Source organism: Triplophysa rosa, linkage group LG1 (assembly GCF_024868665.1).
Source record: "Triplophysa rosa linkage group LG1, Trosa_1v2, whole genome shotgun sequence".
NCBI lineage: Eukaryota > Metazoa > Chordata > Actinopteri > Cypriniformes > Nemacheilidae > Triplophysa > Triplophysa rosa.
The window spans coordinates 23,327,784-23,354,548 of NC_079890.1; the positions used below are offsets into that span (position 1 = coordinate 23,327,784).

Here is a 26,765-nt window from a genome sequence, read left to right on the forward strand (position 1 = left end):
ATATAAATAATATACAAAGGTGCAGTTTAGTTATGTGTAAGTGTGCCTAGTACGTACTGTACATTACAATTGTGTACTGTACATTTTTATAACCATAAAAAATAATATATATTTACATAGTGTAAGAGTAAAGATAATGCACTGATATATATTGCACGTAATAACTATGAGGTTATGGTGGATGTACTAGCCGTTTAGGAATGAGATGGCCTGCGAGAAGAAGCTGTTCTTGTATCTAGATGTTCTAGTGCGCAGTGATCTGTATCGTCTGCCTGATGGCAGGAGTTCAAATAGATTGTGTCCAGGGGTCTTTGATTATGTTACCTGCCCGTTTCTTCACCCTGGAGTTGTACAAATCCTGGAGATTGGGCAGGGGCATACCAATAATCCTCTCAGCTGTTTTAACAGTCCGTTGCAGTCTACTTGTGTCTGATTTGGTGGCTGAACCATACCATACTGCAATAGATGTACACAGGACTGATTCAATCACAGCCGTTTAGAATTGTTCCATCAGCTCATGTGGTAGATCAAACTTCATCAGTTGGCGAAGGAAGTCCGGGACGAGAGCCTGGACTAGGACTCAGGTAGCATGCGCTGTCTCATTTTCCTAATGTTGTAGACAATGATGATTCTACAGGACCGGGTGGTGCTGGCAACATGATTCGTGAAGTTCAGCTGATCATCGATTACCACTCTGGAAGGTGTAATAGGCCTAGTTGAAAGGAGAGGTTGTGATGAATCTTTGGGTAGGTCAGGATTACTAGCAGTTCTGTTTTTGCAAGGTTCAGCTGCAGGTGATTGTCCTTCATCCAGAGTGAAATGTCACTCAGACATGTTGAGATGCACGCAAAAACAGTCAGATTGTCAGGCTGAAATGACCAGTGGAGTTGTGTATCATCTGCGTAGCAGTGATAGGAAAAGCCATGTATCCGAATAACAGAACCTAGTGGAAAAGAGCAGCGATCCAAGCACTTAGCCCTGAGGCACCCCGTATTGAAGTGTTGAGACTCAGAGACCTCACGTCTCCAGGATACTCTAAATGACCTACCTGAGACGTAGGACTTGAACCATTGTAGCAGCATTCCAGAGACACCCATAACCCTGAGGGTCGACAGGAGGATGTGGTGGTTAAGGTGTCAAAAGCAGCAGATAGATCCAGTAGGATGAGTGCAGACGATTTAGAGGCTGCCCTTGCCAGTCTCAGGGCTTCATGACAGAGCAGTGCAGTCTCGGTGGAATGACCGTTCTTGAAACCAGACTGGTTGCCGTCCAGGAGTTTGTTCTGTGTGAGAAAGGAGAAAAGCTGGTTAAATAAAACACACTCAAGAATTTTGGCAATGAAGGGGAGGAGAGATACTGGTCTGTAGTTTTCTAACAGCACAGCATCAGTAGCGGGGTAATACGGGCCTCTTTTAAAACTGTGGGAAATGTACCAGTGGAGAGAGACGAGTTTATAATGTGGGTCAGAGCAGGACCAACTGATGGAGAGATTGCCTGGCAGAGATGTGTGGGGATGAGATCTAACGGGCAGGTAGTCGAGTGGTTAGAAGAAATTACCTTTAAACGTCAGCTTCCGATAGGAGAGAGAGGATAGTAAGCATGTGTCGGGAGTTTGGGCGTGTTCAAGCGGCGGGGCAGAGAACTGACTGCTGATGGCGGTAGTTTTCTTTACATAGAAAGGCGCAAAATCATCAGCTGTTAAGTCTGATAAAGGTGAGGGGGCAGACGGGCAAAGAAGAAAAATGAGAACTGCATCGGGTGGAAACTAGCAAAAACACTTGCGCCAGGTGTACAATAGGGCCCCCACTGTAAATGCAGAGCCACTCAGTTTCAATGCAAGATCTATGTACTGCCCAATAGTCCAACAAGGATCATGCAACGCCATGAGTGAACTGAGCGGCTCAGATACAATCCAGGGTCAAAACACAGTAATCTAACAAGGTTAAACAGCTCAGAAATGCAGTTGACAACAAACAAGACTTAGCAATGAATGACTAAAATGACTGGGTTTAAATAGGCAGAGGTGCAACAGATAACAAGACACAGGTGAATGCAATATTGACAAATGAGTCCAAAGGCTTATGGGAATTGTAGTGCACTGAAAGTCCAGGTGATGTGTAGGGTGCCCTCGTGTGGCTTTGAGAGGGCACTGCAGCTGGTGACTGTGGTCTATCTGGGTGTTTATCCCTATCGTTTCTTTAAAGTAAATATTCATTTTAGACCATTCCATAACAAACATCTCTTCTTCACTTGGCATAACCTATCATTCCATAATACGCCACTCAAACAACAAAAAACTGAGATCTGTATAACTGTTTTCTATTAGTTTAAGTCAATACATTAAAGGGGTCCTATGACATGGCTAAAACGAATATTATAGTTTGTTTTAATTCAATTCAATTTTATTTATATAGCGCTTTTCACAATGTGCATTGTTCCAAAGCAGCTTTACAGGAGCAAATAAGAAAAACACAGAAAGGTAAAACACAGCACAGTGCATGGTGTTTATAGACCAAGCAAGATCATTATAATAAATAATATCTAATAAATAAATGAATAAATAAATAAAAATGTAATTCAGTTTGTATACACGATTTAAGGTTAAAAAACGCTGTATTTTCACATATCGTGCATGTTTGTATCTCCTCTTTGCCCCGCCTCTCTGAAACGCACAGATTTTGAACAAAGCTCATCACTCTGAAAAGCGAGGTGTGCTATGATTGGCCAGTTAACCAGTGCGTAGTGATTGGTCGAATACTGGAAGCGTGTGATGGAAATGTAACGCCTCTTACCATATTTGGAACATCAGGTTCCAAAGCAATTGTACTGACAGATACGCCCACCTTACTTGCGTATACATTTGGGTGGTCTTAGTCAAATCACACCAAGAACTGAAGTAGATTTGTGGGGGTGGGGTTACAGTCGTTTCTGGCAGGTCTGGGTGAGCATTCGCTTTTAGATAGAATGCATCTGTTTTTCCGACACTTTATTTTTTGCAATTTTAGGTTGTCTAATACATGCATGGGCAACTTATAACACACCAAAGACACAGAAAAACATGTATTCGTGCCATATGACCCCTTTAAAAACAAAAGTTCTAAAGAAAAATCATGTTATATAAATCTCAAATATATTTCAAATGATTTATAGAAATCTAATATGTTATTCTATAGCATTTTACTTTATAAGGAAGTGCCTTCTAGATAAAGCACAAAGATCTTAAGAAAGGTTTATGCAACATATTTCTTATCAGCCACATGCATATTACCTCCAACTGTGTTTTTTTATAAATAAGGGTTGAAACTATTGCTATGTAACTTCCTCACCTTAGGTAGAAGCCGATGTCTCTGTAAGCTGTGTATAGTTACCCTGTTATAATGAAACTTAAAGCATATGACCACAGTGAATTTTGTGTTTTTGCTCATCGTGGTACAAGGAACTTAAGCCGCAAACATATGGGTATGATCAACCTAAACATAGCAGTATTAAATGTACAGTACTATTAATTGTTTAATTATACTCTTTTATTCTCTTAGTAGTATTGTTCATTGTTAGTTCATGTTAACTAAACTAATGCATTAACTAATGTTAACACATAAACTCATTGTACATTATTATTTGGCTTGGTGGCTTATACATGTAATATACACTGTAGCATGAGTTTTCATTTATAACAAGATTAAAAACAATAAAACAAGTATCGTACCAAAATATGCCTACAGTATGAGCAATGTGCATTATTAAACACCTTTTTTACCTGGGATTTGCTCCAAATGCCCTGAGTATTGCTCCAAATGCCAAAGGGGATTATTTTGATGAGGTAGGTTCCTGCTGTATTTAATAATTTTACAATCATTCCCTTTAGATTAGGGATTCTCAACCCTTTGACTCCAAGACCCCCCACTATGTTCAACAATATTAAAAGTCCTCCCTTCTGCTCAAAATTTCAACCCAATAAACCCAGAGTTTGATATTAACTGGGAAAGTGTTTATTATATAAAATGGACAAATAAAAAGAAACATCATAGTTTTTCTTGTTTTAAAACGTATTTTAATGCTCAAATTTTGTCAAATAATTTTAAATTATTAGTCATCCTGAGGTCCACTTGAAAGTTGGCAGGGGCCCCTTATGGGGCCACGGCCACCCTGAGAACCACTGTTTTAGATAGATATCAATCTAAGAAAGTCAAAAAGAAAAAACTTGAAAATATATTTTTTGTAACTGAGGTACTTCTGGAAATGTGTGCTCAAAGCCATTTTGTTTTAAGACTACAGCAGCTGTGGAGGAGCCAGTTGTCAAAGGAGCAGAAATACTATTGCAGGTAATTAAAATCTATATTTATGGTGCATCTGCAAATTTTAAAGATGATTGTCACACTGTGTGTCTCTTCTATAAACACTTCATTATTGGGCAAATTTGGCTATTATGTACAATGTTGTCTTAAACAATACTGTTTAAGATACCACGGAAGACTTATGTAATGTAATCCTAATGTAATACAGCAGTTCAAATTTAATTTTTTTTCATTCACAGGCAAGAATAAAAAATAAATATTTTTCTGATCAAACGTTTATAAACACACACATGTACAGATCCCGATGGGTCGGTTTTTGGTTTGGGTCACAAATGTGGATATTATGATCAAGGGCCTGGTTGATGTAGACTCGTATGTTTAAACGTATTATTTTGTCAGCTGTAGAGTCTATAAAAATTGTCTTTTGACTCCTCAAATAAGACATAAGATTTAGTTACATTTGGTAGAAATATGGTGGAGTTTTACCTTTGTCTCAGAAATTGATACAAGTAAGATACATATTGAAATTCACTAAATAAACAGTTATAAAATCAATGTATATACACTGCAACTAGATACATTTGGATAATGTTCGTTTTCATATAGAGTATTTTAAATTAAAAACATTTTTTAATCTGAATGTAACCAAACAGGAACTAAGCACTGCTGTTATGCTTGATGCATGAAGGCAATAACAAGAAATAAACAAACAAACAAAAATAAAACAGAAGGTAAATCTTATTTCCAACATCACACTGACATTAATATTTCAGAAAATAATTTAGAAATTTAGAAAAGCAAACAATTTGGGTATTGCTTTTTATTGAATTGCTTTTTGTGGTAATTGTCATTTTATTTAAAGAATTGACAAAAATGGGTTTCAAATTTAAGTATCTTTATGTATACCACATTTACTGCATAAACTAAATACACAGTATTACTATAATACCAAATTATTCGTTGTAAAAAAGCAGACTGAACGTGAAGCAGTCGCGTGTCAGCAGCGACACCTGACGTTTGATACGGGTATTTTTCACCAGAGTGACGTTATTACGCAGGAAGTGAGCACGCTCGGATGTATGTGTTGTTCTGTTTTGCCGCCCTGCAGCAAGTACACTTTTCATACATGAGTACAAACAAATCGTAACTTCTCATGTAAGCAAGGGAGAAGCGACAATGTCTTCCGATGTTTTCACAGTTGGTGGGATTCAGGGCTATCTGCTGAAGCTTCATTCATTTCTGTCAGACACAGAGACTAGGAACGCAGCGCTCATCTGCCATGACATTATTGGAGACCTGGGGCAAGAGTGTTTGATCACCAAGAATGAGAACGAACTGGGTAAGAACTCCTTCATGCAGAAAGCATTACATGATATGTTAATAACATTATAAGGATAACGTTTTATCCTTCTTGGCCGCATTCATTACTTTTACACACATGCCTGTTTATCATAGTTTCCCAACTTACTGTGTCACCTGCGGAATAATGATTTATTTGAGCAGTATTGCCTTGAGTAGACACTTACTTACTGTACATTAACTCAATAATAATATGCTCACAAGTAATGTTTACCCAGAAATAGTTGAAATTGACAGAACATGGTTATTGTAAAATAATGTACTATGCATATAAGCTAATCATTGTGTGATGTTTAACATGCATTTTCTTATAAGAACACTTTACAAACGGTTAGTTTTTCAGACATCTTTGCTTTTTGCAAAGGAAGAAGGATTGCTTAGCTTTCTCCGAAAGTCTCTTGCTAATGAAACGGTACGAGGTGTTTATATATCACTTCTAACAATCATCACAATGATGTCAGAAATATTTTGTGTACATAACCTGTTTATAAAGCTATTGATAATATAATTTTTCTACAGCTACGGGATACAAGAGTGGACATTCTGAATTTTCTGGGGGCCTTTCTACAGAGAATGTCAGGTGTTGTCCGAGGATGGGACAAGAACTACGCTGTCGACCTTAAGGTACCCTGTCCGAGTATTTCATTCTTATACACATGAAAAATGCAAACATCACACACAAGTTTGACCCATTTTTGCTCTGTGTATGGATAGGAAACTTGTCTTGTCGTCTACACAAAGGACAAAGCTGCAAAATGCAGAACCCCTGCTTTAGATCTGCTTATCAAAGTGAGCCCTTTACCTGATTCTGGAACTTTACACTCACTGTTTAAGATACTGATGATGTCATATTTTCAAAATTCAAAAAATCTATAGATACTGTATATCACAAAGGACTCTAGCGTCGCCCAGGATTTCAAAGTTGGCGATATGTTCAACAAGTTTTATGGAGAGTTATGTCAGAAGAATAAGTTACCTGATACAGGCAAGTTCTGTTATTGTTATCATTTATTTTATATAGATTTTTTAAAAATGAACATTGTAACAAACTTGATTCTGTGTACTATGTGCATTACTGAAACTTGCATTCTTGCTTTGTAACAAATTGTATTTTGTTCTAATTAGTGCTTGGTTACATTTATGAACTTCTTGGAGTGTTGGGTGAAGTGCAGCCCAGTGAGATGGTCAACAATTCTGACAAACTCTACAAAGCCTATCTGGGAGAACTGAAAGGACAGGTAAAAGTGTTCCTTCTACACATGGAAATACACAATGGTGTACAAAATTGTTAAAAATGCGAAGGCAATGTATTTCAGATGACTTCTACTACAAAAGAGCCAAAACTTCCAGTTGTTGCTGGATGTCTGAAGGGAATCGCAGCTCTGATGGTGAACTTCACCAAATCAATGGAGGAAGGTGTGTGAATGTGTTTTTATGTGTAAATAAAAGTAAGTTATTCCAATTATATGAATATGTCCTTTGTTTTGTTTAAAACAGACCCAGTTATGTCAAAAGAAATCTTTGATTATGCACTGAAGGCTATCTGTCCACAGGTAGGAGTAAATCCACGGATCATTTTCACAGTTTTTGATGCAATCTGTTCACCTTGATAAATTCTCTTCTTCCTCCTTTATGTCTCTAGACTGATATGAAACGATATGCAGTCATCTTTGGTGAGTAGCATTTAAATTTGATATATACTGTATTTGTGTATACTGTATGTGTTTTATGACATTTAGCTCATTCCTTGTCTTTTTAACTCTTAACAGCCGGTCTCAAACTGTTTACTAAGCATTCAAACCAGTTCGGCAGCTGTCTCATGGATAATTATTTTTCTATCTTTGACGTTATGTCCAAACTTTGTGGACATATCAATGGAGAGTTGAAAAAGAGTAGTTATGTAGCTCTTGAGTCTTTTCTGAAGCAGGTATGTACTTTTTTTAAGATTATCCAATTATGTATGTTTTTGTATTTTATTTTTCATGGAGTGTCTATTTACACTGAGTACAAATAGCCCGCCTTGTTGGCTATTTGTTGACTATTTGCACTAGCTCTGCCCAACAATATGTGATTGGAATAGAGAAAGTGTAAGAATGACGCCATTTCAAACAGCGACTCCAGTGGTGTAAAGTGCAAAGTCTGTATAGCTTTCTAATACAGATAATCTAATAATCTTTCTAATCCACCTCTCGCTGAAAACGCCGTTTACACATTACAGATCATAATGGCATTCGTTTTTAATAAAATCGATTTAAAGGTGCCGTTCCCCGTGATGCCAATTTTCAAACTTTAGTTAGTGTGTAATGTTGCTGTTAGAACATAAATAATATCTGCAAAATGATAAAGCTCAAAGTTCAATGCCAAGCGAGATATTGTCTTTAACAGAATTCGCTTTTCAAGGACTACAGAGAACGGCTGGAATCACTACAGCTCTTTACTTCCCGGGTAAATTATGTCACTATTCCGAGTTTTGAATAACCTCCGCCCAAAGGAATACGCCAAAAAAGGGGCGAGGCCTTCAAGAAGAGGAAGAGGCTGGAGTAGTGTTTGGTTTTCAGAGATTGTAAACATTTAACTGAACTACGCGCTTAACTGCTTTCACTTTCATCACAGTCCTACAGCTGGTAATAAGAATTCAGCTACACTGAACATAATCAAACATAATCAAAGCTTCGAAAACAGCCAATGAATGGTACCTTTAAGACTTATCATTCATTTTTATTCATAAAGTTTAGGTTTAGGGTGAGGTTAGGGGTAGGTGTAGGGCTTTAATGTCTCAATAAGATGCCATCATTTTAATAATTTTTATAAATATAATGATTTACACTGATATTATTGCATAATGTTTAATGCACAACAATACTGAGGTGCAAATATTAACATTATCTGCCACTATTTATAAGTACCAATAGCATCTAGCTACTATTTCTACTTAATACAAAGAAAATACAGCTATTTTCGGTTAGTGTAAATAGCATATCGCCAAGAAATGCTGCTATTTTCAATTAGTGTAAACAGAACCTACTGCTATTTAAACTTAGTGTAAATAGCATCTGTCGCTATCTTCACTTGGTGTTAATAGCATCTACCTATTTTTTATTAGTTCAAATATGTTAAACTTAATTCTGTTGCTGTCTTCTCATCAAACTCTTGTTGTTGTTGCGAAGGTTGCCACACTTGTGGCAGAGAACATTGAGTTGCACAAAAGCAAGTTGAAGTTCTTTATGCAGAAGTTCTGCGCTATCATCAGGACCACGGAGTCCAGTAATAAAGAACTCTCCATTGCTATTAGAGGATATGGCCTTTTTGCTGCGGTTTGTATCTCTCTTATTAACATGTCAAAATACTAGCATTTTGAGCTACATATACACAGTACTTGTTTTTTGGACTGCTGTTTCTATTTTGTCAGGATCAAATGATTCAGATTCTCTGATTTTGTTGTGTGTGTGTTTGTTTGCTTCTAGCCATGTAAAGTGGTGTGCCCTCAGGATGTAGATCTGATGTATACAGAGCTGATCCAGCGTTGCAAGCAGATGTACCTGACCAAGTTGGACCAGGACGATGACAACGTCTACCAGCTGCCAAGTTTCCTGGACTCCATTGCTAGTGTTCTAATCCACCTTGATCGGGTAAAACACATCTACTTTACACGAGCTGTGAATTACATTATAATAGCTATAGCATGACTAATCTTTTAAACAAGATAAAACAGCAAATCCTTTAGATGTAAATTTGACATTTAAAAAAAGATTCAGTTAAGTTTGAAAAAAAAAGATACATTTGTGTTAGGAGTTCACTGTTGATGCTGTTTTTGTAAGAGCAAAGTGTTATATTTTAGTCTGGTTTTGAAGGATTAGTGTAACCTTTCTTCACTTTTTGGTTGAGTTATTTCAACCTTATTTGCGTTTTCTTTATTTCAATGCACGGTTGCAGATCCCTGAAGTTTACACACCGGTGCTAGAGCGCCTCCTTGTGGTTCAGATGGACAGTTTCCCTCAGTACAGTCCGAGAATGCAGTACGCAACCTGTCGGTCCATAATCAAGGTGTTTGTCGCCATGGCGGTTCGAGGTCCAGTTCTCTGGAGTTTCACCAGTTCTGTGGGTAAGACTGAACACAAGGTCTCTTTCCCTGATTTCATTCAAAGTTTTACTAGTGGTGTCATACTTTTTTATTTATTTTTCAAAAACAGTTCACCAAGGCCTGATCAGAGTATGCTCAAAGCCATTGCTTCAGTCAGAGGTAAATGTTTTAGCTATAATGTTCCTGTGTGCTCTGCGATTGTCATGATATTAAAATGTATTTTAGAGATTCTAATGTGTTCATTCGATTAGGGGAAGAGTCCTCCATCATTCGGTGATCCTCAAACAGAGGATACCACACTGGTGCGCTCTGGGAAGTGGAAAGTTCCTTCTTCAAAGGACTACCTTGACCTCTTCAAAGGGCTTTTAGACTGTGAAAACCTCAAAGTATGAATATTCTCCACATATTCATTCATATTCATATTGATGCTTCACAAGAGTTTTCTTCATTCATGTTCAAACTTAGTTTATCTTGAGATAATTACTTTACATTATTACACATTTTTGCTCTATTCATCACTGGCTTTTGCAAAAAACTGCAACACAGTATATAATCATTTAAAAATGTGTTGTTGTTTTTTTTTCTGAAAAACTGTGAATATGGACAAACAAGGTTTCAGAAGTATAGCGATGATAAATTAAATTATGAACATTTAAACTTTGACACTTGTGTTTTAATTTACCATGAGCTGGTTTGATTGTTGTCTCGTGTAGGATACAGGATTCATGGATGGAGCTCCAGCTGCCAAGAACTACAACATGAGAGACATAAACCGGCACTTATATGATGCTCTGGTGCAGTCAGTCATGAAGATTGTCGAGAAACTTGATCTTTCAGTGCAGAAAGTAAATACTTCAGATGAGGTATTGCTTCAGTGCTGCACCAGGAATTAATTGTAATCAGATGAATTTCCAAAGACACAGATCAGAAAGTACAAACGTACAGTACATTGCATTGGTTATGCATGGGATTTTGATGTAAGCTGAATGTTTCTGTTGTTCTTTCGTCTTAATTGTTTATGTTTATATGATTTTCCACTGCTTTCCAAGTAGTTTCTGCTTACAGTATTTCTAAAGACAGTATTTCACGTCAACACCAACAGATTGTGGAGAAAAGTGTTTGCCTCAATAGTGTAAATATTTTTTTGTTGTTGTTGTTTTTCATCTTGTGGCCAACTCAGTGATGCATTGTTTTTTTTCTCAGGCACAGAGTGATGAAACTTCTGGATTTATGCCTTCATCTGACCCCACAGCAAACCTAATGGCCAGCAAACCTAAAGACTTCATTGCCTTTGTCAATTTGGTAGACTTTTGCAGGTGTCGTAACACTTTTCTATGACATTCAGTCAAATACCAAACAACAATCCAAATTAGCACTTTATGGATTGTATACAAACTCCTTTTGTCTTTTTTATAGTGAATTGTTGCCCTCAAGAAATCCAGAGTATTTCGCCCAGTGGATGTACCCCCTGTGTCACGAGCTCATTCTGCAGTCAATACGCTTTCCTCTGGTCAGCGGGTTTTATAAACTCCTCTCACTCTCTATGGGCATCTCCAAGAAAATACACTACTTTCAGGTAACACACGGATACCGTCATATCGAATATTTTATGTGTTTGTAAAGTTCGTTACATATTCTGTGTTCTTGTTTATAGGACCTAAAGGAAGAGCCTAAAGCTACTGCTAGTGGCTACTCAATAGAAAATGCCTGTTTTTCACTACTTGGAAAGTTTGGAAAGGAGGTGCCACTTTTTAAACTATTTTTGCCACTCAAGTGATTTGATATTTTAGTGTATTAACATTACAGGTTTTTCTCATCTGTTATTGAGTTATTAATAACATGAATATAATGAGTGAATGGTTAAAGTTTCTGCTTCCTCCTCCAAGGTTTGTGTACGTATGAAACAGTATAAAGATGAGCTGCTGGCTGCTTGTTTGATGTTCGTCCTCTCTCTTCATCCTGACATGGTAGCTCTGGATATCAAAGCATATATTCCAGCTCTGCAGGTTATTATTAAAAACAGCCCTTTTCCTTTCATTTCTTCATTAACAGTAATTACATAATTCAGACCCATAAATGAAAACATGATTGTAGTTATTGTGTGTGTGTGTGTGTTTGTGTGTGCGTGTGGTTGAAGGCGGCCCTGCGGCTGGGTTTAAGTCATGCTCCATTAGCCACAGCAGCATTGGAAGCTCTTGAATCCTGGTCCTCTCACATTCCCATTTCCATCATGCAGCCGCACTACGCTGACATACTGCCACACTTAGACGGCTACCTCAAAACAACCAGTCATTCTGGTCAGTTGATGATAACCATCTAATATTTGTCCTAAATATGAAAAGGATTCATTACAATTGAATTAATGAAGATTTATAACTTTTTGTATCTTGTCTATTCATTTCACCCAACTAGAAGATGACAGCAGAATGGAAGTGACATTTCTGTCATCAGGCAGTTCAAAAGGATACAGCCAAGTAATGATGAGACTTCTGAAGAAGTCAAAACACCTGCCAATGGTAACCAGATTTGTTTGCTGCCTTCTGTTTTTGATTCTCCGAATTATAATTGCTTGCATGCATATGTATTAACACTTGAATGAATGAGGCATTTATATAGCGCTTTATTGTGTATTGCTGTACACCCAAAGCGCTTTACAATCATATGAGGGGGGTCTCTCCTCAACCACCACCGGTGTGTAGCATCCACCTGGATGATGCGACGGCAGCCAAAGTACAATGGCGCCAGTGAGCTCACCACACACCAGCTATAGGTGGAGAGCGAGATAGAGCCAATTCAGAGGGTGGGGTTTATTAGGAGGCCATGATTGACACGGGCCAATGGAGGGAATCTGGCCAGTACACTTATTGTACATGAGGATTATTGAGCACATTGAGAGGGTTGTCCTGAAGTTTCTTTGATCTCTGTTAGGGAGATGAGTCTCCTATTGCTGCTGTGAGACGCAGAGTGGTACGTCTGCTTGGACACTTGGGAGGACAGCTCAACAGGAGCCTTGTGACAGGTTATTTTATTTCTGGTGCCACTCCAGTGATTGCAAAATAATTTTTTAGCTGTCTTTATTTTATTTCATTGGTTTCATTGTTGTAAACATAAACGTCAGTTAGATCTATGCCTAAGCTTTTTATTAGGGTTTGATCATTTTACTTCAAGAAAAAACAGAAATACTGAAGTCTTTAAAATGTTTCATGCTTGGTTTAAGCTTTATCTTGACTTTCATTTAAAACCCCAGCTGTCTCTTCCGAGGACATGATGAAGCGTTTCGTAGCGTGGGACAGTGAGAAGAGGCTGAGTTTTGCTGTCCCTTTCAAAGACATGAAGCCTGTAATCTACCTAGACTCCTTCCTGCCGCGGGTCACAGAGCTTGCACTGTCCTCCAGTGACAGACAAACTAAAGTAATGACTATCATCACATCTCATAGATCTTTTCTTGTCTTGACTAAAAGTGATATCTGTAATGATGTGTGTAGGTGGCAGCATGTGAGCTTCTGCACAGTCTGGTGATATACATGGTGGGTAAAGGAGCCCAGATGACAGAGGACGACAAGTCTGCTCCTCCAATGTACAACCTGCACCGAAGAGTCTTTCCTTTTCTTCTGCGTCTGGCCTGTGATGTCGACCAGGTCTTTCACCCTAACACATTTTATGTTAAGGGGATAGTTAAAAAAAAGATTCTGTCATCATTTATTCACCTTCATATTGTTCTAAATTTGTATGTGACTCTTCTGTGGAACACAAAAGAAGATATTTTGAGTAATGTCTTAGTTGTTTTATATCCATACAATGGAAGTCAATGTGGGCCAGTGTTGTTTGTTTACCAGCATTCTTCAAAATATCATTTTTATCTTTTACATTTTTGCTTAAACTTTCCCTATGACCCTGACAAATTTAAATAATGCAGTAAAATAGTTTGTTTTATGGTTTAAATTGGCACATTCTAATCTCATTTATTGTTATTTGGCAAAACATTTGTGTCTACGTTACACACATATGAAAACTTAGACATTGTTTCAGGTGACAAGGCAGATTTTTGAACCTCTGGTGATGCAGCTCATCCACTGGTTCACCAACAACAGAAAATTTGAGAGCCAGGACACCGTGGCAGTGCTGGAGGCCATTTTGGTGAATAAATCTTCTCAATAGACTCCCAAAACCCATCCTGTTGTGATTTTCACGTTTTGCGTGTGATGTGTGGTGGATTTCAATTTCAAATGTTTTGGTTGCGCAGGATGGAATCGTGGATCCATTAGACAGCACCCTCAGAGACTTTAGTGCCACCTGCATCCAGGAATTTGTCAAATGGTCAATTAAACAGACCACCCCCAAACAGCAGGAAAAGAGCCCTGCAAACATCAAATCTCTATTCAAACGCATTTACAGCTTGGCCCTGCACCCCAACATCTTCAAAAGACTCGGGGCTGCGCTCGCCTTCAACAGCATGTACAGGCATTTCAGGTCAGTTTGTGTGTTCTGTTTGAATCCAATGCAGGATTTATCTGAAGTGAATGTTTATCCAAATACTATTGTCTTTCTCAGAGAAGAGAAGTCTTTGGTGGAACAGTTTGTTTTTGAGGTACTGGTGGTGTTTGTTGAGAGCCTGTCCCTGGCCCACTTTGATGAGAAGGCCCTGGGTAATAAACATTCTCGTCAACAAACCTGTTGTGTGATGTTTATATCTGTAATGATGGATGTCATTTTTTATTGTCTACACAGGAACTGTTCAACAGTGCTGTAGTGCCCTGGACCATCTGAAGAGAATCATCAAACACAAGGCAGACTCGCTCGATAAGAATTCCAAGAGACGTACACCCAGGTACACATCCAGGAATGACTAGATATGATTATGATATCATTTTTAATCATCACTTAATTCAAATCGCCAATAAAAACGTCCTATTTTACAAGCCAACAGTGTTTCTTTTTAATGGTGAAGTTGTATGTTGGGCTCTGTCCTCAGAGGTTTCCCTGCAGATCAGGCAGTGTGCTTGTTAGATGTAGTCATGTGGCTGCTGACCCAGTGTGGAAGACCACAGACGGAATGCAGACACAAAAGCATGGAGCTCTTCTATGAGTTTGTTCCTCTATTATCAGGTGAACAACAGAATATCAGCAATGAATGCAAATCAGTGATTTAAAAGGATAGTTCATCCGAACATGAAAATTTTACCTTTTTGCACTCTCATGTCATTCAAAACCTGTATATGATTCTTTCTTCTGTTGAATACAAAGAAGCTCTTTTGAAAAACATCTTAGTCGTTTTGTGTCCATGCAGTGAATGTTTGGGAGGCCCAGTGCTCTTCAGAATATCTTTTGTGTTCAGCAGAAGAAAGTCACATTTTCAAAATAGTTTGAACGTATTGACTACAAATATTTACTGTTAGGAATAGGTATACAGTTTTCCATTATATATCCAGAAACGTTTTGTCACAATATCTTTGCATGGATGTGATTTTAGGTCATTTATAACGAACAAGAAAATGAACAAAAACAGGATGCTTTTGTCTTCTCCATACACACAGTATGTTTACTTCTGTAAATTTCCACTCTTTCTTCTTTGATTAGGTCATTCATCTCCTGTGGTATGGCTGGAGCAACAGGTGAAGCAGCGTGGTCCAGGGTTTCTAATTTCGTGCTTGGAGGGCGGTGGTTTACTCTCCCAGCCTACCTTGAGAGAAGTTGAAACCCCTTTTAGCATCAGAGCCACCTTACAATGGATGGATCTTCTGCTGGCTGCTCTTGACTGCTACAACACCTTCACAAGTTCGCGTTGTATTCAGCCCCAGAAGATTCTTGGTGAGTAAATGTGACCCTGAACCACAAAATCAGTCATTAGTAGCATGGCTATATTTGTAGCAATAACCAACAATACATTGTATGGGTCAACTGTTGAAAAAAACAGCATATATGCTGGTTTGGTATGTTTTGATGCTGATTTGTGCTGGTCATGTGCTGATTTGTGCTGGTCATGTGCTGGTTTAAGCTGGTCATGTGCTGGTTTAAGATGGTCATGTGCTGGTTTAAGATGGTCATGTGCTGGTTTAAGATGGTCATGTGCTGGTTTAAACTGGTCATGTGCTGGTTTAAGATGGTCATGTGCTGGTTTAAGCTGGTCCTTAGCTGGTCATGTGCTGGTCCATAGCTGGTTTAAGATGGTCAGACCAGCATCAAAACATACCTAACCCAGCATATGCTGGGTTTTTCAACAGGGTCTAAATTATCTATTTTTCTTTTATCCCAAAAATCATTAGGATATTAAGTAAAGGCCATGTTCCATGAAGATATTTTTAAAATTTTCTACTGTAAATATATCCAAACTTTATTTTTGTGAGTGGATAAAGCAAAATCGAAACAAAAATGGCCGGAAACACATCTACAAACGTCGCTCGCTGCTGTCCGCTCTTTAGGAATTACCCACTTAAGTTTGGTGTCTATGTAAAGCTTAGATTTTCTGCTTTCGGGTTCATCTACTCTCCGCAACATCATTACAGCGGTAAGCCAATAGAGAGTGTTTAAACAAACCTGTTTCTTCTTAGCAACGGCCTGCTACACCGCCTCTGATAGAAAACTTTAAAGGCAATTTTCTCAATATTTCAATTTTTTGCATCCTCCGATTCCATATTTTTAGATATTGTATCTCGGCCAAATATTGTCCTATTCTAATAAACTATACTTCAATGGAAAGCTTATTTATTCAGCTTTAAGATGATGAATACATTTCGATTGCAAAAAATTTCCCTTATAACTGGTTTTGAGGTCCTGGGTCACAAATGTGCAGCATTATATGCCACCTTTAAAATACAACCCATTATATTTTTATCCATTTAACTGTATCCTCCTTCTGATTTACTGAAGTACTTCCTGATTTTTTATGTGTAATTACCTCTAGTGATCTTCTCAAAACTAGAACTGATGGCGCTCTTTTCTTTTTTGCTTCTCTTCATCCAGGTACCGGTGAGAAGTCCAGCTTTTTGCCAGCTGTCCGTTTTTTCTTGACAGAGCTGTCCATGCATGATGTAAAAACTGCCAGCGCTTGCTTCAGAGCAGGTAATGTTGCCCAGTTACACTTCAGCCCCCGTGAGATAGACCAGTACAACTACAGCAAGTGCACCATCATCGTCCGATTGCTGGAGTTTTGCACCATGGTACTGCAGAAATGTCCACAGGACCTCTGGAAGGTACATTGCTGTTCTCCTAGCATTTTTATTTATAATTAAAGATTTTAGGTGTATTCATAGAGGAAACGATATAAATAGGAAAATTGTTAAACCAAAAGTGCTATGAAAAAACAAAAGCAGTCTTCTTTGACTAACTTCCTTCCTAGTTTATGGAGCAGGATATTTTCAACTCCTCATTTTTCTCAATGGTGGCACTGACGGTGTGTGAGCCCTCATCAATTGGGTTCAACATGGCTGATCTGGAGGTCATGAGTCAGCTGCCAGAGGTGTGCGTTCCTCTGTTGAAAGCTTTAGCATTAACACATTACAAGGCAGAACTGGAGAGTGGCATTAGGAAGAGAATTACTGTACAAAGGTTTGTGTTCTTCACTGTTATTGTAGTAAATTTGGTTTATAAATCTGCTTGTGTGTGTTGACTGTCTTTGTTTTTCCTGACAGTGTGGAGGAGTTGTGTACTGTTGATCTATATGAGGCAGACACCAGAGACAATCATGCTAACATAAATCTGTTACTGTCAGCCTGTAAGCAGCTTCATCAGTCTGGGCTGCTCAACTCGGTTCTGCACACTCAGGTACCCAATGATCCGATGTATGACATTCTTTTCCAGCTTGAGTAATGTGTGCATTAACGTGTACATTTATGAATTTGGTAGACACTTTTATCCATCATGATTAGTGAATTCAAGCTTTAGATTTTAGATCATTTTAGGTGCATTCTTTAAAACCGAACCTGTGACCAGAGCTACATGGAAACAAGGTATGCAATAACAAATAGGATTGTGTCTTTTGTAGGATGTTGGTTATGGTCACTCACTTGGATCCAAACTTCTCACTAGTGTGTATAAAAGTATCGCACCTGGAAACGACAGGAAGTCACTGCCGTCTATGGATGTTGGCAGCAGGAAGTTGGCTGACAGACTCGTGCAGCTGGCGTTCTGTTTGGGTGATCAGGCAAGTACGCGGTCTGTAGGTACTGCATCCCTAACAAAATCGTACTATGTCCATATGCATGTATGCACAAGTAAAATGCCTTACAAGTCTTATTTTTTTCTCCTGTGCATCCCAGAGTGAACAGTTGGTTGGTGTTTTGCTGAACACCATCACACTCTCCGTTCCTCTCTCCGGCAGTCTGAATCCTCACTTCCTCAGCTTCTCTCACGGGGAATATTTCTACAGTCTCTTCCAGACATCTATCAATGCTGAGTTACTTTGCAGAATGGACCACACGGTACCGCTGCTGCTGACGGCAGCCAATCAGAATCCTAGCATGGTGAGGCATCACAACAACCTGCTCAAGTTAAATACTGTACCAGCAGGATAAGAGAAATGTGGCACTTTACTAATCATTTCACACTACACTGAATTTGTTTGAATTGCTTCACAAATATTACAGCTATTACTAGTAAACGTTTTCACCAGTGCTAAGATGTTGACGTTTTTTCATTCCTTCTGCTGTCTCCTAGGTTAGTGTTCTGCTCAACGGCATGTTGGATCATAGTTTTCGCGAGCGCTCGGTCAGAAAATCTCAAGGTTCCCAATTGGCTGAGCAGGTGTTAAAGGGGTGGGATTTACTCAGGTCATGGTGGGAGGGTCCTGCAGCCTCACCACAAAGCAAAACTTCAGTCCTGACTTTGCTCACCAAAGTTCTCCAGGTACCAGATATTGAACGCTGAATTGCAAATGCATGACTTAAAGTAAACAGTGTGCACATAATCAAAATTGGAATTGAAAATAAAACAATGCTGATTCCCATAGAAATGATCTGTGGTTTCTAGTTTATAATGCAATATTACCAATAGGAAGCAATGCACATTTGTAATGGATACGTTTTGTTTTTGATTTACTTTCTGCTGTTTTTCAGATCGACTCATCAGTTTGCTCCAATACTGATCACCCATCCTTCAATACAGTGTTCACCACTTTTACCGCTCTTATCACAGATGTAGCTCTGCCCTTAAATCTGAAGGTAATCTTTTTAACTAACAAAAACAAAACTTAACCAACTTAATTTAATCTTAAGAGTTTATATTGGCAATGTTATATAGGGAAGACCACTGTTAAATCTTTAAAAGTGCATGTTAAGACATTTACCCCATGGACTAAATATATATATTTTTATTTATCACCTATTAGAGCCAGGCTCTGGTTATGCTGCCCTTCTTTACTACATTACCCAGCATGCCACTGGAGGAGCTCAGGAGGGCTCTGGAGACTCTGGTGGCAGCACATTTCCCCATGCAGTCTGATGAGTTTCCCCGCGGCTCACTCCAGTGCAACAACTACATGGACTGCGTCCGCAAAGTGAGCAAATCAAACACTAAGGCTTATTCTGCTTTAGTAATTCAACTCTTTAAAAAAATGATGAATTCTTATTTGAATACTTAACCCTTATTTTGATGTCACCAGTTGTTGGAGGCCCTGCAGCTCTCTCAGAGTCCTGCGTTACTGAAGCTCATGGCTAGAGTTCTGTGCAGGGACAAAAAACATATAATGGAGGAACTATTTCAGACCTGCTTTCAGAAGATTGCTCACCAGTATGTCCAAACACCTGTTTATTTGTCTATATTTGCAGTTATTTGGATACATTATGTATGTATTGTTTATTACATACTTAAATGTGTTATTTTAATTATTATGAACCTTAAGAACACTTTAGAAATAGGCTTCTTTATGTGCTTTCTTTGTCAGGTCCCAGTTGGAAAGACAAGTCCTTCTGCTCAACTCTGTCTACCAGTCTTTTCAAGCTAAAGATGTTCCATCAAATTCAATGCTCATGGGTCTGATCGACAGAGTCCTGCTGCCATTGGCCACTCATTGCAGCCCTCCAGCTCTCTCTCAGTTCTTCATCACTAATATCACTGATATCATGACTACGCTACAAACACGCTTTACCAAGGTGAGTTCTACAGATCAAAAGGTTTATCATTAAATGAAACTTACAATGATACAGACAGATTTATGTTTCTGTTCAAAAAAGGTCATCATTACATCACGGTGTTTAAACGTGTGTATGTTTTTAACACACCGTACATATTTTCACGCTTTTATTCAGACATAATATTTTGTGTTTCCTGTTCTTTTCTCTTTTAGCCTGTTGAGTCAGTATTTGAGAGTCAAATTATGATGAAGATGGGCCGTTATAAACTGCTGGAGATGTTGTACTCTCGTCTGCCGAAGGAGGAAGTCTACTCTAAAAGCTCAGCTATCAACCAGACCTTCTGTGGCACACCTAATGCTGAAGGCAATGAGCTTTCCAAGAACCTCCTCAAGTATGTAGAAACATATGCTGTCATTTCCCAAAAATCTCAGAATTCTGTCATAATATGCACAGCTTCATGTTGTACCACACCTGTATAGAAAAAAACGCTTTGACATTCTGAACATTGCTGCATGTCTGCTTTTGTGTACCTTTCCCCAGTGCAAAGAGAAAATGAGTGAACCATGCTTTTATTCAAGTAATAAAAAAGTTTAAAAAAAAAGTGATTTTGATATCTGAACCTAATGCAACAATGTGATATTTGGCAGATCGTGTTTTGAGGCCTTCACTGAGAACATGAGTGGAGAGACGGTTCTGCTGGAGTTAAGGAGACAGTATCACTGTGCTGCTTATAACTGTTCCATCGCTCTGATCAGCTGCAGCTTCAATGAGACCAAGTTCTATCAGGGCTTCCTCTTCACTGAGAAACCTGAAAAGGTAAACATGCACTCATACTGTGCACAGAAACACTGTGTGTAGTGTTCATAACGCAGTTTATTTATATTCCACATGTAGTTAACCCAAAAATGAAAATTCTGTCATCATTTACTCAAAATCTGTATAAATTTAGTAGTAGAAAAGTAATTTTTCCTACTATGGTAGTCAATGGGGCGAGATCTGTTTGGTCAAAACTTTCTTCCAAATATCTTTCTCTGTGTTCATCAGAACAAAGAAATGTATACAGATTTGGAACAACTCGAAGGTGATGAAATGTTGACAGAATTCAAATTTTTGGGTGAACGGTCCCTTTAAGGCAGTCAAACATTCCTAGTTAAACAGACACAGTTTACTAAATACGTCTGTAACCTTTTCTGAGTTTGTAAGTGAATGTTGTGGTTTCTTTTTCTTCAGAATCAACTGATTTTTGACAACCTCATTGATGCACAAAGGGTCTACAATTTTCCTATAGAGATTGATGTAAGTAATGCTTTTGAACATTTCGGACTGGTCCCATTTTGTGAAATGTTGTATGTTTCTCAACCGTTATTGATTGTGTTTACAGGTCCCTATTGAAAGGAAGAAGAAATATGTTATGATCAGAAAGGAAGTGAGTGGGGAAAACGGAGGTGAGTTGTCTGAGATGCCTTCAATCTGATAAACAATTATAAATATGCTGCATTTTAACCTTTTGTTTACAAACATCCGTACAGACATGAATTCAGAAGCCGTTTACGTGGATGCCATCGACATCTCTTACACTCTCTTAAAATTCACATTCATCATCTCTTCATTCTGCAGATGCACCGGTATATCTCTCCTCGCAGTCGTACATGGCAGACAGCAGTCTCAGTGAAGAAATGAGTCAGTTCGACTTCTCCACTGGAGTTCAGAGCTTCTCCTACAACTCCCAGAATCCATCAGGAGAGAGCAGCTCCAGCAGGACTCGGGTACATCACAGGAGAGATGCATTATGTTCTGACTGCAACGAAGAAATGATTAGTCTTTAGACTTTTAGCGATTGTGATGTTTGTCAGCTGTATATCCTACAAAAGTCTTAATTCTCTGTTGTTATGATTATGTTTCTGTGTTATTAGGATCGTAAAGAAGTTTGGTCTCAGGATGAGACTGTGGAGCTAGAGATGGACGAGCTGAATCAACATGAATGTATGGCCAATATGACCGCGCTGCTGCGTCACATGCAGAGGAACAACATTACCCCTACAGTAGAGGAGGTTTGTAACCTTTCGTTTTTCGACCTTTTTTGTGTGCATGTGTGAAGTCTTTTGATGACCTGTGCTGTGTTTTGTTGTAGGGTGTAACACCTGATGATCTTCCTCCATGGATGAAATTCCTGCAGGGGAAGTTGAACAATCCCTCCACCCCACTGAATATTAGACTCTTCATCGCCAAGCTGATCATCAACACTGAGGAGGTATTGCTTTCAAAATGATCTCTTTACTTCTCTGTATATACATTGATATGCAATGTTCGGTATTGTTTGTCTTCTACATGTAGATATTTCGTCCATATGGGAAGCATTGGTTGGGTGCACTGGTACAGTTGGTGGTTTCCAGTAGCAATGGAGGAGAGGGCATTCATTTCATGGTGGTGGATATTGTGGTGACTGTCCTGTCATGGACCAGTGTGGCCACACCAAAGGTACAGAATATATGACGTGTTTTTTTACTGATGTATTGATTTTCAGAATATTTTTCTAAGTGTATATGTGCATTAAATACAATGAATACTGTGTTTATAAACAATAAATATATCTCTTGCTGTTTAGGGTAACACTAGAGATGAAGTGTTGGCCAATCGGCTGCTTGGATTTCTCATTAAAAACTGCTTTCACAACAAGCGGCCTGTGTTTCGCCACAACCTGGAGATCATCCGCACAGTTGTAGAGTGCTGGAAAGACTGCCTCACCGTACCCTATGAGTAAGAAAAACATATGCTTCCATATTTATAGCATTTTACTTATATTTTTATAAGACATGTAATGCTATTGTAAAGTATAAAGAGAGTTTCTTGGATTGAAAAATGTGAATTGAAAGATTCAAGGTTTGAATGAAGCAACAATGAAATCTCATAAATATTTCTTTTTCCCCAGTTTGATATATGAGCGCTTTGCTGGAACGGATCCCAACAGCAAAGATAACTCTGTTGGACTTCAGCTCTTAGGCATTGTGATGGCCAATAACCTTCCACCTTATGATGCTGCGAGCGGGATTGACCACGACAGGTCATTTTAGCACGTGAATGTGTTCTAGTTCATTGTTCAAAAATGCTGTGGTCACATTGGTGTTTTGTAATGTTGTTCTTTGTCATGAACATTACAGATACTATCATTCTCTAGCCAGCAACTTATCATTCATCAGATACAAAGAGGTGTACTCGGCGGCTGCAGAGATCATCGGCTTAATCCTCAACTACTTCACTGAAAGACAAAGTGTACGTCTCATTTTTGTCTTTGCCAGACTCTTTTATTTTTGTACTTGTTGTCTATGGTTAGTTTTAAGAAAACCTAAAGCGCATCTGTTGTTTTCATCCTGTAGCAAAACGAAGGGGCCTTATTGAATATCACTGTTACTAAACTCATGGAACTGAGGAAGAAGGAGGTGGATGACAAATTTATTGTTTGCCTGAGCAAAGTGTCCAAACACTTCCCACCCCTGGTGGATCAGTAAGTCTTTGCGATAATATAAATGCCACACAAGCTGAAGCATATGCGTGCGAGTTACTAATGTTAATGTCTTTATGTTCCACAGATTTGTGAATCCTGTGTTTTATTTGCTGCCAAAGCTGCATGGCGTGTTGAAGACACACTGCCTTGAATGTGTGCTGAGTCGTGCTGATGTCATCCCTGAAATCTACCTGCACCTCAAGACCAAAGGCCTTTCACAGATCATGAGTCACAGGTTACACACAGTACTTGACTAAAGCTTACTCTCATATTTGTTCTTGATCCTAGAAGAATGTATATTTATGTGTGACTGTATGTTGTTTGTGTTTTATTTCCAATGAGTTTTTTAGTGTAAAAATGTCATCATCTACTGTAAAGCTTATGAAGAAGCTTTTAAAAATGACCAGCATGTTCTGCACTTAAAAGTATATAGTAAAGAGTAAAAAGTGACAGTTGTTTTAAAAATTGTATCCTGCAGTCACTATAAGGGGTCAATCTTAACATATTTGTGTCGCTGAAGAAGCCTGTAGTGCTTGGACACTTTATATTCATCTCAATATAATCTCTAATATGTAAGTAAGTGATAAATGCTCTTCGTGTCACATGTTGTGTGTTTCAGAGATGAAGCCAGGCAACGTGTTTGTCTGGACATCATTCATAAAATCCTGGCATGCCTAAAGCCGGAGGAGCTAAAAGAGATTCTGGGAGCGGTCACAGCATTTGTGTCTCATCCTTCTCCTGTCTGCAGAGAGAGGATGTATGACATCCTCATGTGGATTCAAGATAACTACAGGTAAATGATTTCAAGATCTTAACTGTCCTCTACAGTTTCATGTCGTATAAAGACTATATAAGTATTATCTTTTTTCTTAGATCTTTGTCTTTGGCCGTATTCTTGAACTCTGTAAAAGAGTAAAATAATAAAACAATTAGCATCTAACCAGAAAGGCATATATAACAAAGCATCTAAATTGTAGTTAAGTTCAAACAGCATATGATACATATTTAATGTTTCATGTGAAATACTTGCAGTGATTCAGAGAGCAGAGAAGACAGCACATCTGTGGAAGTGCTCAATGCAGCTCGGGAGACTCTTCTTCAGGGACTGACAGATGAGAACCACGGTTTACAGTAAATATACAGAAGTGTTACAACTTGATTTAATCAAATTACTCATGACATCATTGAACAATGTGTTGTGCATGATTGACACCCTTCATATAGAGTCTGTAAATACAACCAACAATCATCTTCTTTAGGCTTTATGTGCGTAATTTCTGGAGTCACGAGAGGCGTTTACCTCCGGCCACGCTGGAGCGCATGCTTGTCGTGCTAAAATCGCTTTATTCATCACGCATTGAGGAGCGGTTCCTCAGCCTGGTCACAGACCTACTGTTGGAGATGACCAGTCACAGCCCTGACTTTGCACGCAACATGTTTGAATTCCCACTGTCAGAGTGCAAGTTTCAGGTAGAATTTTTTATTTTATTTAATTTAAACTTGCTTTATAGACCGTTTCATCGGATGTGCGCGCCTAAACTGAAGTTAACTTCCAGTCTGGGTTTGGCTAGTGTCTAATAATATAACTATTTATATTTTATTTATGTTAATATTAATTTTTTATTATTATTTTATTTTATAATAATTGTATTAAATAAATGATTTGTTTAATTTTGTTGAATGTTCTTTTTATTAAATAAGTAGTTTCTTGAATGGGTCCTGTAGTTTGGTCACATTTAAAGAAACCATATGGGACATTGACATCTAGCGGTTGAGTTTGCAATTCAAAATATTGGAGAGACAAGTTTAGCCAAGTAACGGTTCTTCTCGGTTTCTTTTGCTTGTTATCAGAAATAATCTACAGGCGCTCTATTGTTTGCGAATGTGTACTGGAAGTTAACCGGATGCGCAGTTACTTTTGTTTATGTTGTCACTTTGAAACCGTCTATATTTTATTGTTTTTTACGCATATGTAAAAGTACTGTAAAGTTCAGAACCTTTTAGTTACAGCGTGTTTTTATCTATTTAGGACTACACAATACAGTCTAATTGGCGTCTACGAAGTACAGTCCTAACGCCCATGTTTATGGAGACCCAGGCCACCCAGGGCCCTGGCACTCAGGGTTCAGATGCTGGAGTGAACCAGGCAGGCACAATGAGGGGTCAGATCAGGGCCACACAGACATCCCTGGAGTTCTCTCAGACTCTGGCTCCTGGCTCAGGTATTCAACACTTAATGAAGTTCAAAATAGACTTCACCGTCATAATTCAATTGCACAATATTGTTATCGTAAATAATTCTACAGTAGATAACATAGTAGTGCAATTGTTTAAATATCTCTGAAATCACAGTAGCTTGCACTCTAGTATGGATACTTAAATATTCAGCTGTCTATAAATCATTATTTATTTACAAATAGATCATAATTCATTTAGTTTATTGAATGTCTGAATTTTTTAGGGCGGCGGTCAGCGTATAACTGGTTGACAGGAAGTAGCGTGGACACTCTGGCCGATTATTCCCTCTCATCTGATTCTCTCTCATCACTCTTGGTGTTTGAGAAAAAGAGATCAGAGCGACCTCAAGCCGCCTGGAGAGCCGTGGGCGCAGGGTTCGGTACGAAACGTCTGACCGCCACCGGTGATGAGACAGACAGTCGGAGTGCAGGTCAGTCACCAACACAGATTCGTTTATCAGTTAATCTCTTTCATTTTTCACGCTCATAATTGGTAATTAGCATCGACACACACAACAGTGAAACTGTTTTCATACAGCTGAGCGGGAGAGACGTGCAGACATTCTGAGGCTTAGGCGGAGATTTCTAAAGGACAGAGAGAAGGAGGGCGTCCGATTCGCCAAGAAAGAAATTCAGTCGCAAAGAACAGAAAGGGTAGATAACTTTGATATACAGAAATGTGCTGGAATTTTTATTATGGTGATGTTTTAATAAATTTGCAATAATTTGCTCTGCAGGAGAGGAGAGCAGATTTGAAGCTCCGTCAGGATGCTCAGGTCACGCTGTACCGCAGCTACAGGGTTGGAGATCTTCCTGATATTCAGATTCAGCACAGCAGCCTCATCGCCCCACTGCAAGCCCTAGCACAGGTGCACAACGTCTGCAACATGAACCCTTGTTTGCCATAGCTGAAGAGTAAATGGTCAAAATGTTTGATTTCTTTGTGTCACAGAGGGATGCTACACTGGCGAAGCAGCTGTTCAGCTCACTGTTTGCAGGGGTGCTGGTTGAAATGGAGTCATCTAAGTCTAATAAAGAAACAGCAGGCATTATGAAGGATCTGCTGCAGACGTTAAACACCTTCCTCAGCACAAGCACTGTGTACTTCCCCCCTTTTATTTCCTGCGTGCAGGTGTGTGGACAAAGAAATTCACATTTTTGTGTGCAACCTCCATAAACAGGAATATTGGACTTGTTAGTTATCATTTTTGCGCTATGACAAAA

At 38.7% G+C, this 26,765-nt stretch overlaps 1 protein-coding gene across 4 annotated transcripts in view; it reads left to right on the forward strand.

Moving 5' to 3' along the window:
• Positions 1-5,356: 5,356 nt before the first annotated feature.
• prkdc (protein kinase, DNA-activated, catalytic subunit) overlaps positions 5,357-26,765 on the forward strand; it is a 30,199-nt gene continuing 8,790 nt past the window's right edge. For 2 of the 4 annotated variants that reach the window (XM_057330438.1, XM_057330463.1), the window contains exons 1-62: positions 5,357-5,634; positions 5,990-6,066; positions 6,174-6,278; positions 6,369-6,443; positions 6,531-6,639; positions 6,780-6,892; positions 6,971-7,070; positions 7,152-7,207; positions 7,297-7,327; positions 7,424-7,581; positions 8,822-8,968; positions 9,119-9,283; positions 9,588-9,756; positions 9,845-9,894; positions 9,987-10,121; positions 10,449-10,598; positions 10,939-11,051; positions 11,152-11,311; positions 11,390-11,476; positions 11,622-11,741; positions 11,873-12,032; positions 12,148-12,251; positions 12,664-12,754; positions 12,983-13,146; positions 13,221-13,373; positions 13,765-13,872; positions 13,979-14,205; positions 14,287-14,381; positions 14,464-14,563; positions 14,708-14,841; positions 15,313-15,543; positions 16,696-16,925; positions 17,072-17,280; positions 17,364-17,496; positions 17,717-17,875; positions 17,991-18,194; positions 18,388-18,576; positions 18,786-18,890; positions 19,058-19,225; positions 19,331-19,458; positions 19,613-19,820; positions 20,015-20,193; positions 20,450-20,618; positions 21,033-21,098; positions 21,184-21,247; positions 21,420-21,568; positions 21,716-21,853; positions 21,934-22,053; positions 22,137-22,280; positions 22,408-22,559; positions 22,732-22,863; positions 22,961-23,072; positions 23,177-23,304; positions 23,390-23,539; positions 23,924-24,097; positions 24,337-24,435; positions 24,564-24,774; positions 25,334-25,526; positions 25,766-25,972; positions 26,080-26,195; positions 26,279-26,410; positions 26,494-26,673. In XM_057330438.1, coding sequence (XP_057186421.1) covers positions 5,472-5,634; positions 5,990-6,066; positions 6,174-6,278; positions 6,369-6,443; positions 6,531-6,639; positions 6,780-6,892; positions 6,971-7,070; positions 7,152-7,207; positions 7,297-7,327; positions 7,424-7,581; positions 8,822-8,968; positions 9,119-9,283; positions 9,588-9,756; positions 9,845-9,894; positions 9,987-10,121; positions 10,449-10,598; positions 10,939-11,051; positions 11,152-11,311; positions 11,390-11,476; positions 11,622-11,741; positions 11,873-12,032; positions 12,148-12,251; positions 12,664-12,754; positions 12,983-13,146; positions 13,221-13,373; positions 13,765-13,872; positions 13,979-14,205; positions 14,287-14,381; positions 14,464-14,563; positions 14,708-14,841; positions 15,313-15,543; positions 16,696-16,925; positions 17,072-17,280; positions 17,364-17,496; positions 17,717-17,875; positions 17,991-18,194; positions 18,388-18,576; positions 18,786-18,890; positions 19,058-19,225; positions 19,331-19,458; positions 19,613-19,820; positions 20,015-20,193; positions 20,450-20,618; positions 21,033-21,098; positions 21,184-21,247; positions 21,420-21,568; positions 21,716-21,853; positions 21,934-22,053; positions 22,137-22,280; positions 22,408-22,559; positions 22,732-22,863; positions 22,961-23,072; positions 23,177-23,304; positions 23,390-23,539; positions 23,924-24,097; positions 24,337-24,435; positions 24,564-24,774; positions 25,334-25,526; positions 25,766-25,972; positions 26,080-26,195; positions 26,279-26,410; positions 26,494-26,673 — 8,598 coding nt within the window. In that variant the 5' untranslated portion in view covers positions 5,357-5,471. The remainder of the gene's footprint in view (positions 5,635-5,989; positions 6,067-6,173; positions 6,279-6,368; positions 6,444-6,530; positions 6,640-6,779; positions 6,893-6,970; positions 7,071-7,151; positions 7,208-7,296; positions 7,328-7,423; positions 7,582-8,821; positions 8,969-9,118; positions 9,284-9,587; positions 9,757-9,844; positions 9,895-9,986; positions 10,122-10,448; positions 10,599-10,938; positions 11,052-11,151; positions 11,312-11,389; positions 11,477-11,621; positions 11,742-11,872; positions 12,033-12,147; positions 12,252-12,663; positions 12,755-12,982; positions 13,147-13,220; positions 13,374-13,764; positions 13,873-13,978; positions 14,206-14,286; positions 14,382-14,463; positions 14,564-14,707; positions 14,842-15,312; positions 15,544-16,695; positions 16,926-17,071; positions 17,281-17,363; positions 17,497-17,716; positions 17,876-17,990; positions 18,195-18,387; positions 18,577-18,785; positions 18,891-19,057; positions 19,226-19,330; positions 19,459-19,612; positions 19,821-20,014; positions 20,194-20,449; positions 20,619-21,032; positions 21,099-21,183; positions 21,248-21,419; positions 21,569-21,715; positions 21,854-21,933; positions 22,054-22,136; positions 22,281-22,407; positions 22,560-22,731; positions 22,864-22,960; positions 23,073-23,176; positions 23,305-23,389; positions 23,540-23,923; positions 24,098-24,336; positions 24,436-24,563; positions 24,775-25,333; positions 25,527-25,765; positions 25,973-26,079; positions 26,196-26,278; positions 26,411-26,493; positions 26,674-26,765) is intronic. The other 2 variants (XM_057330447.1, XM_057330455.1) reach the window with 2 other exon arrangements.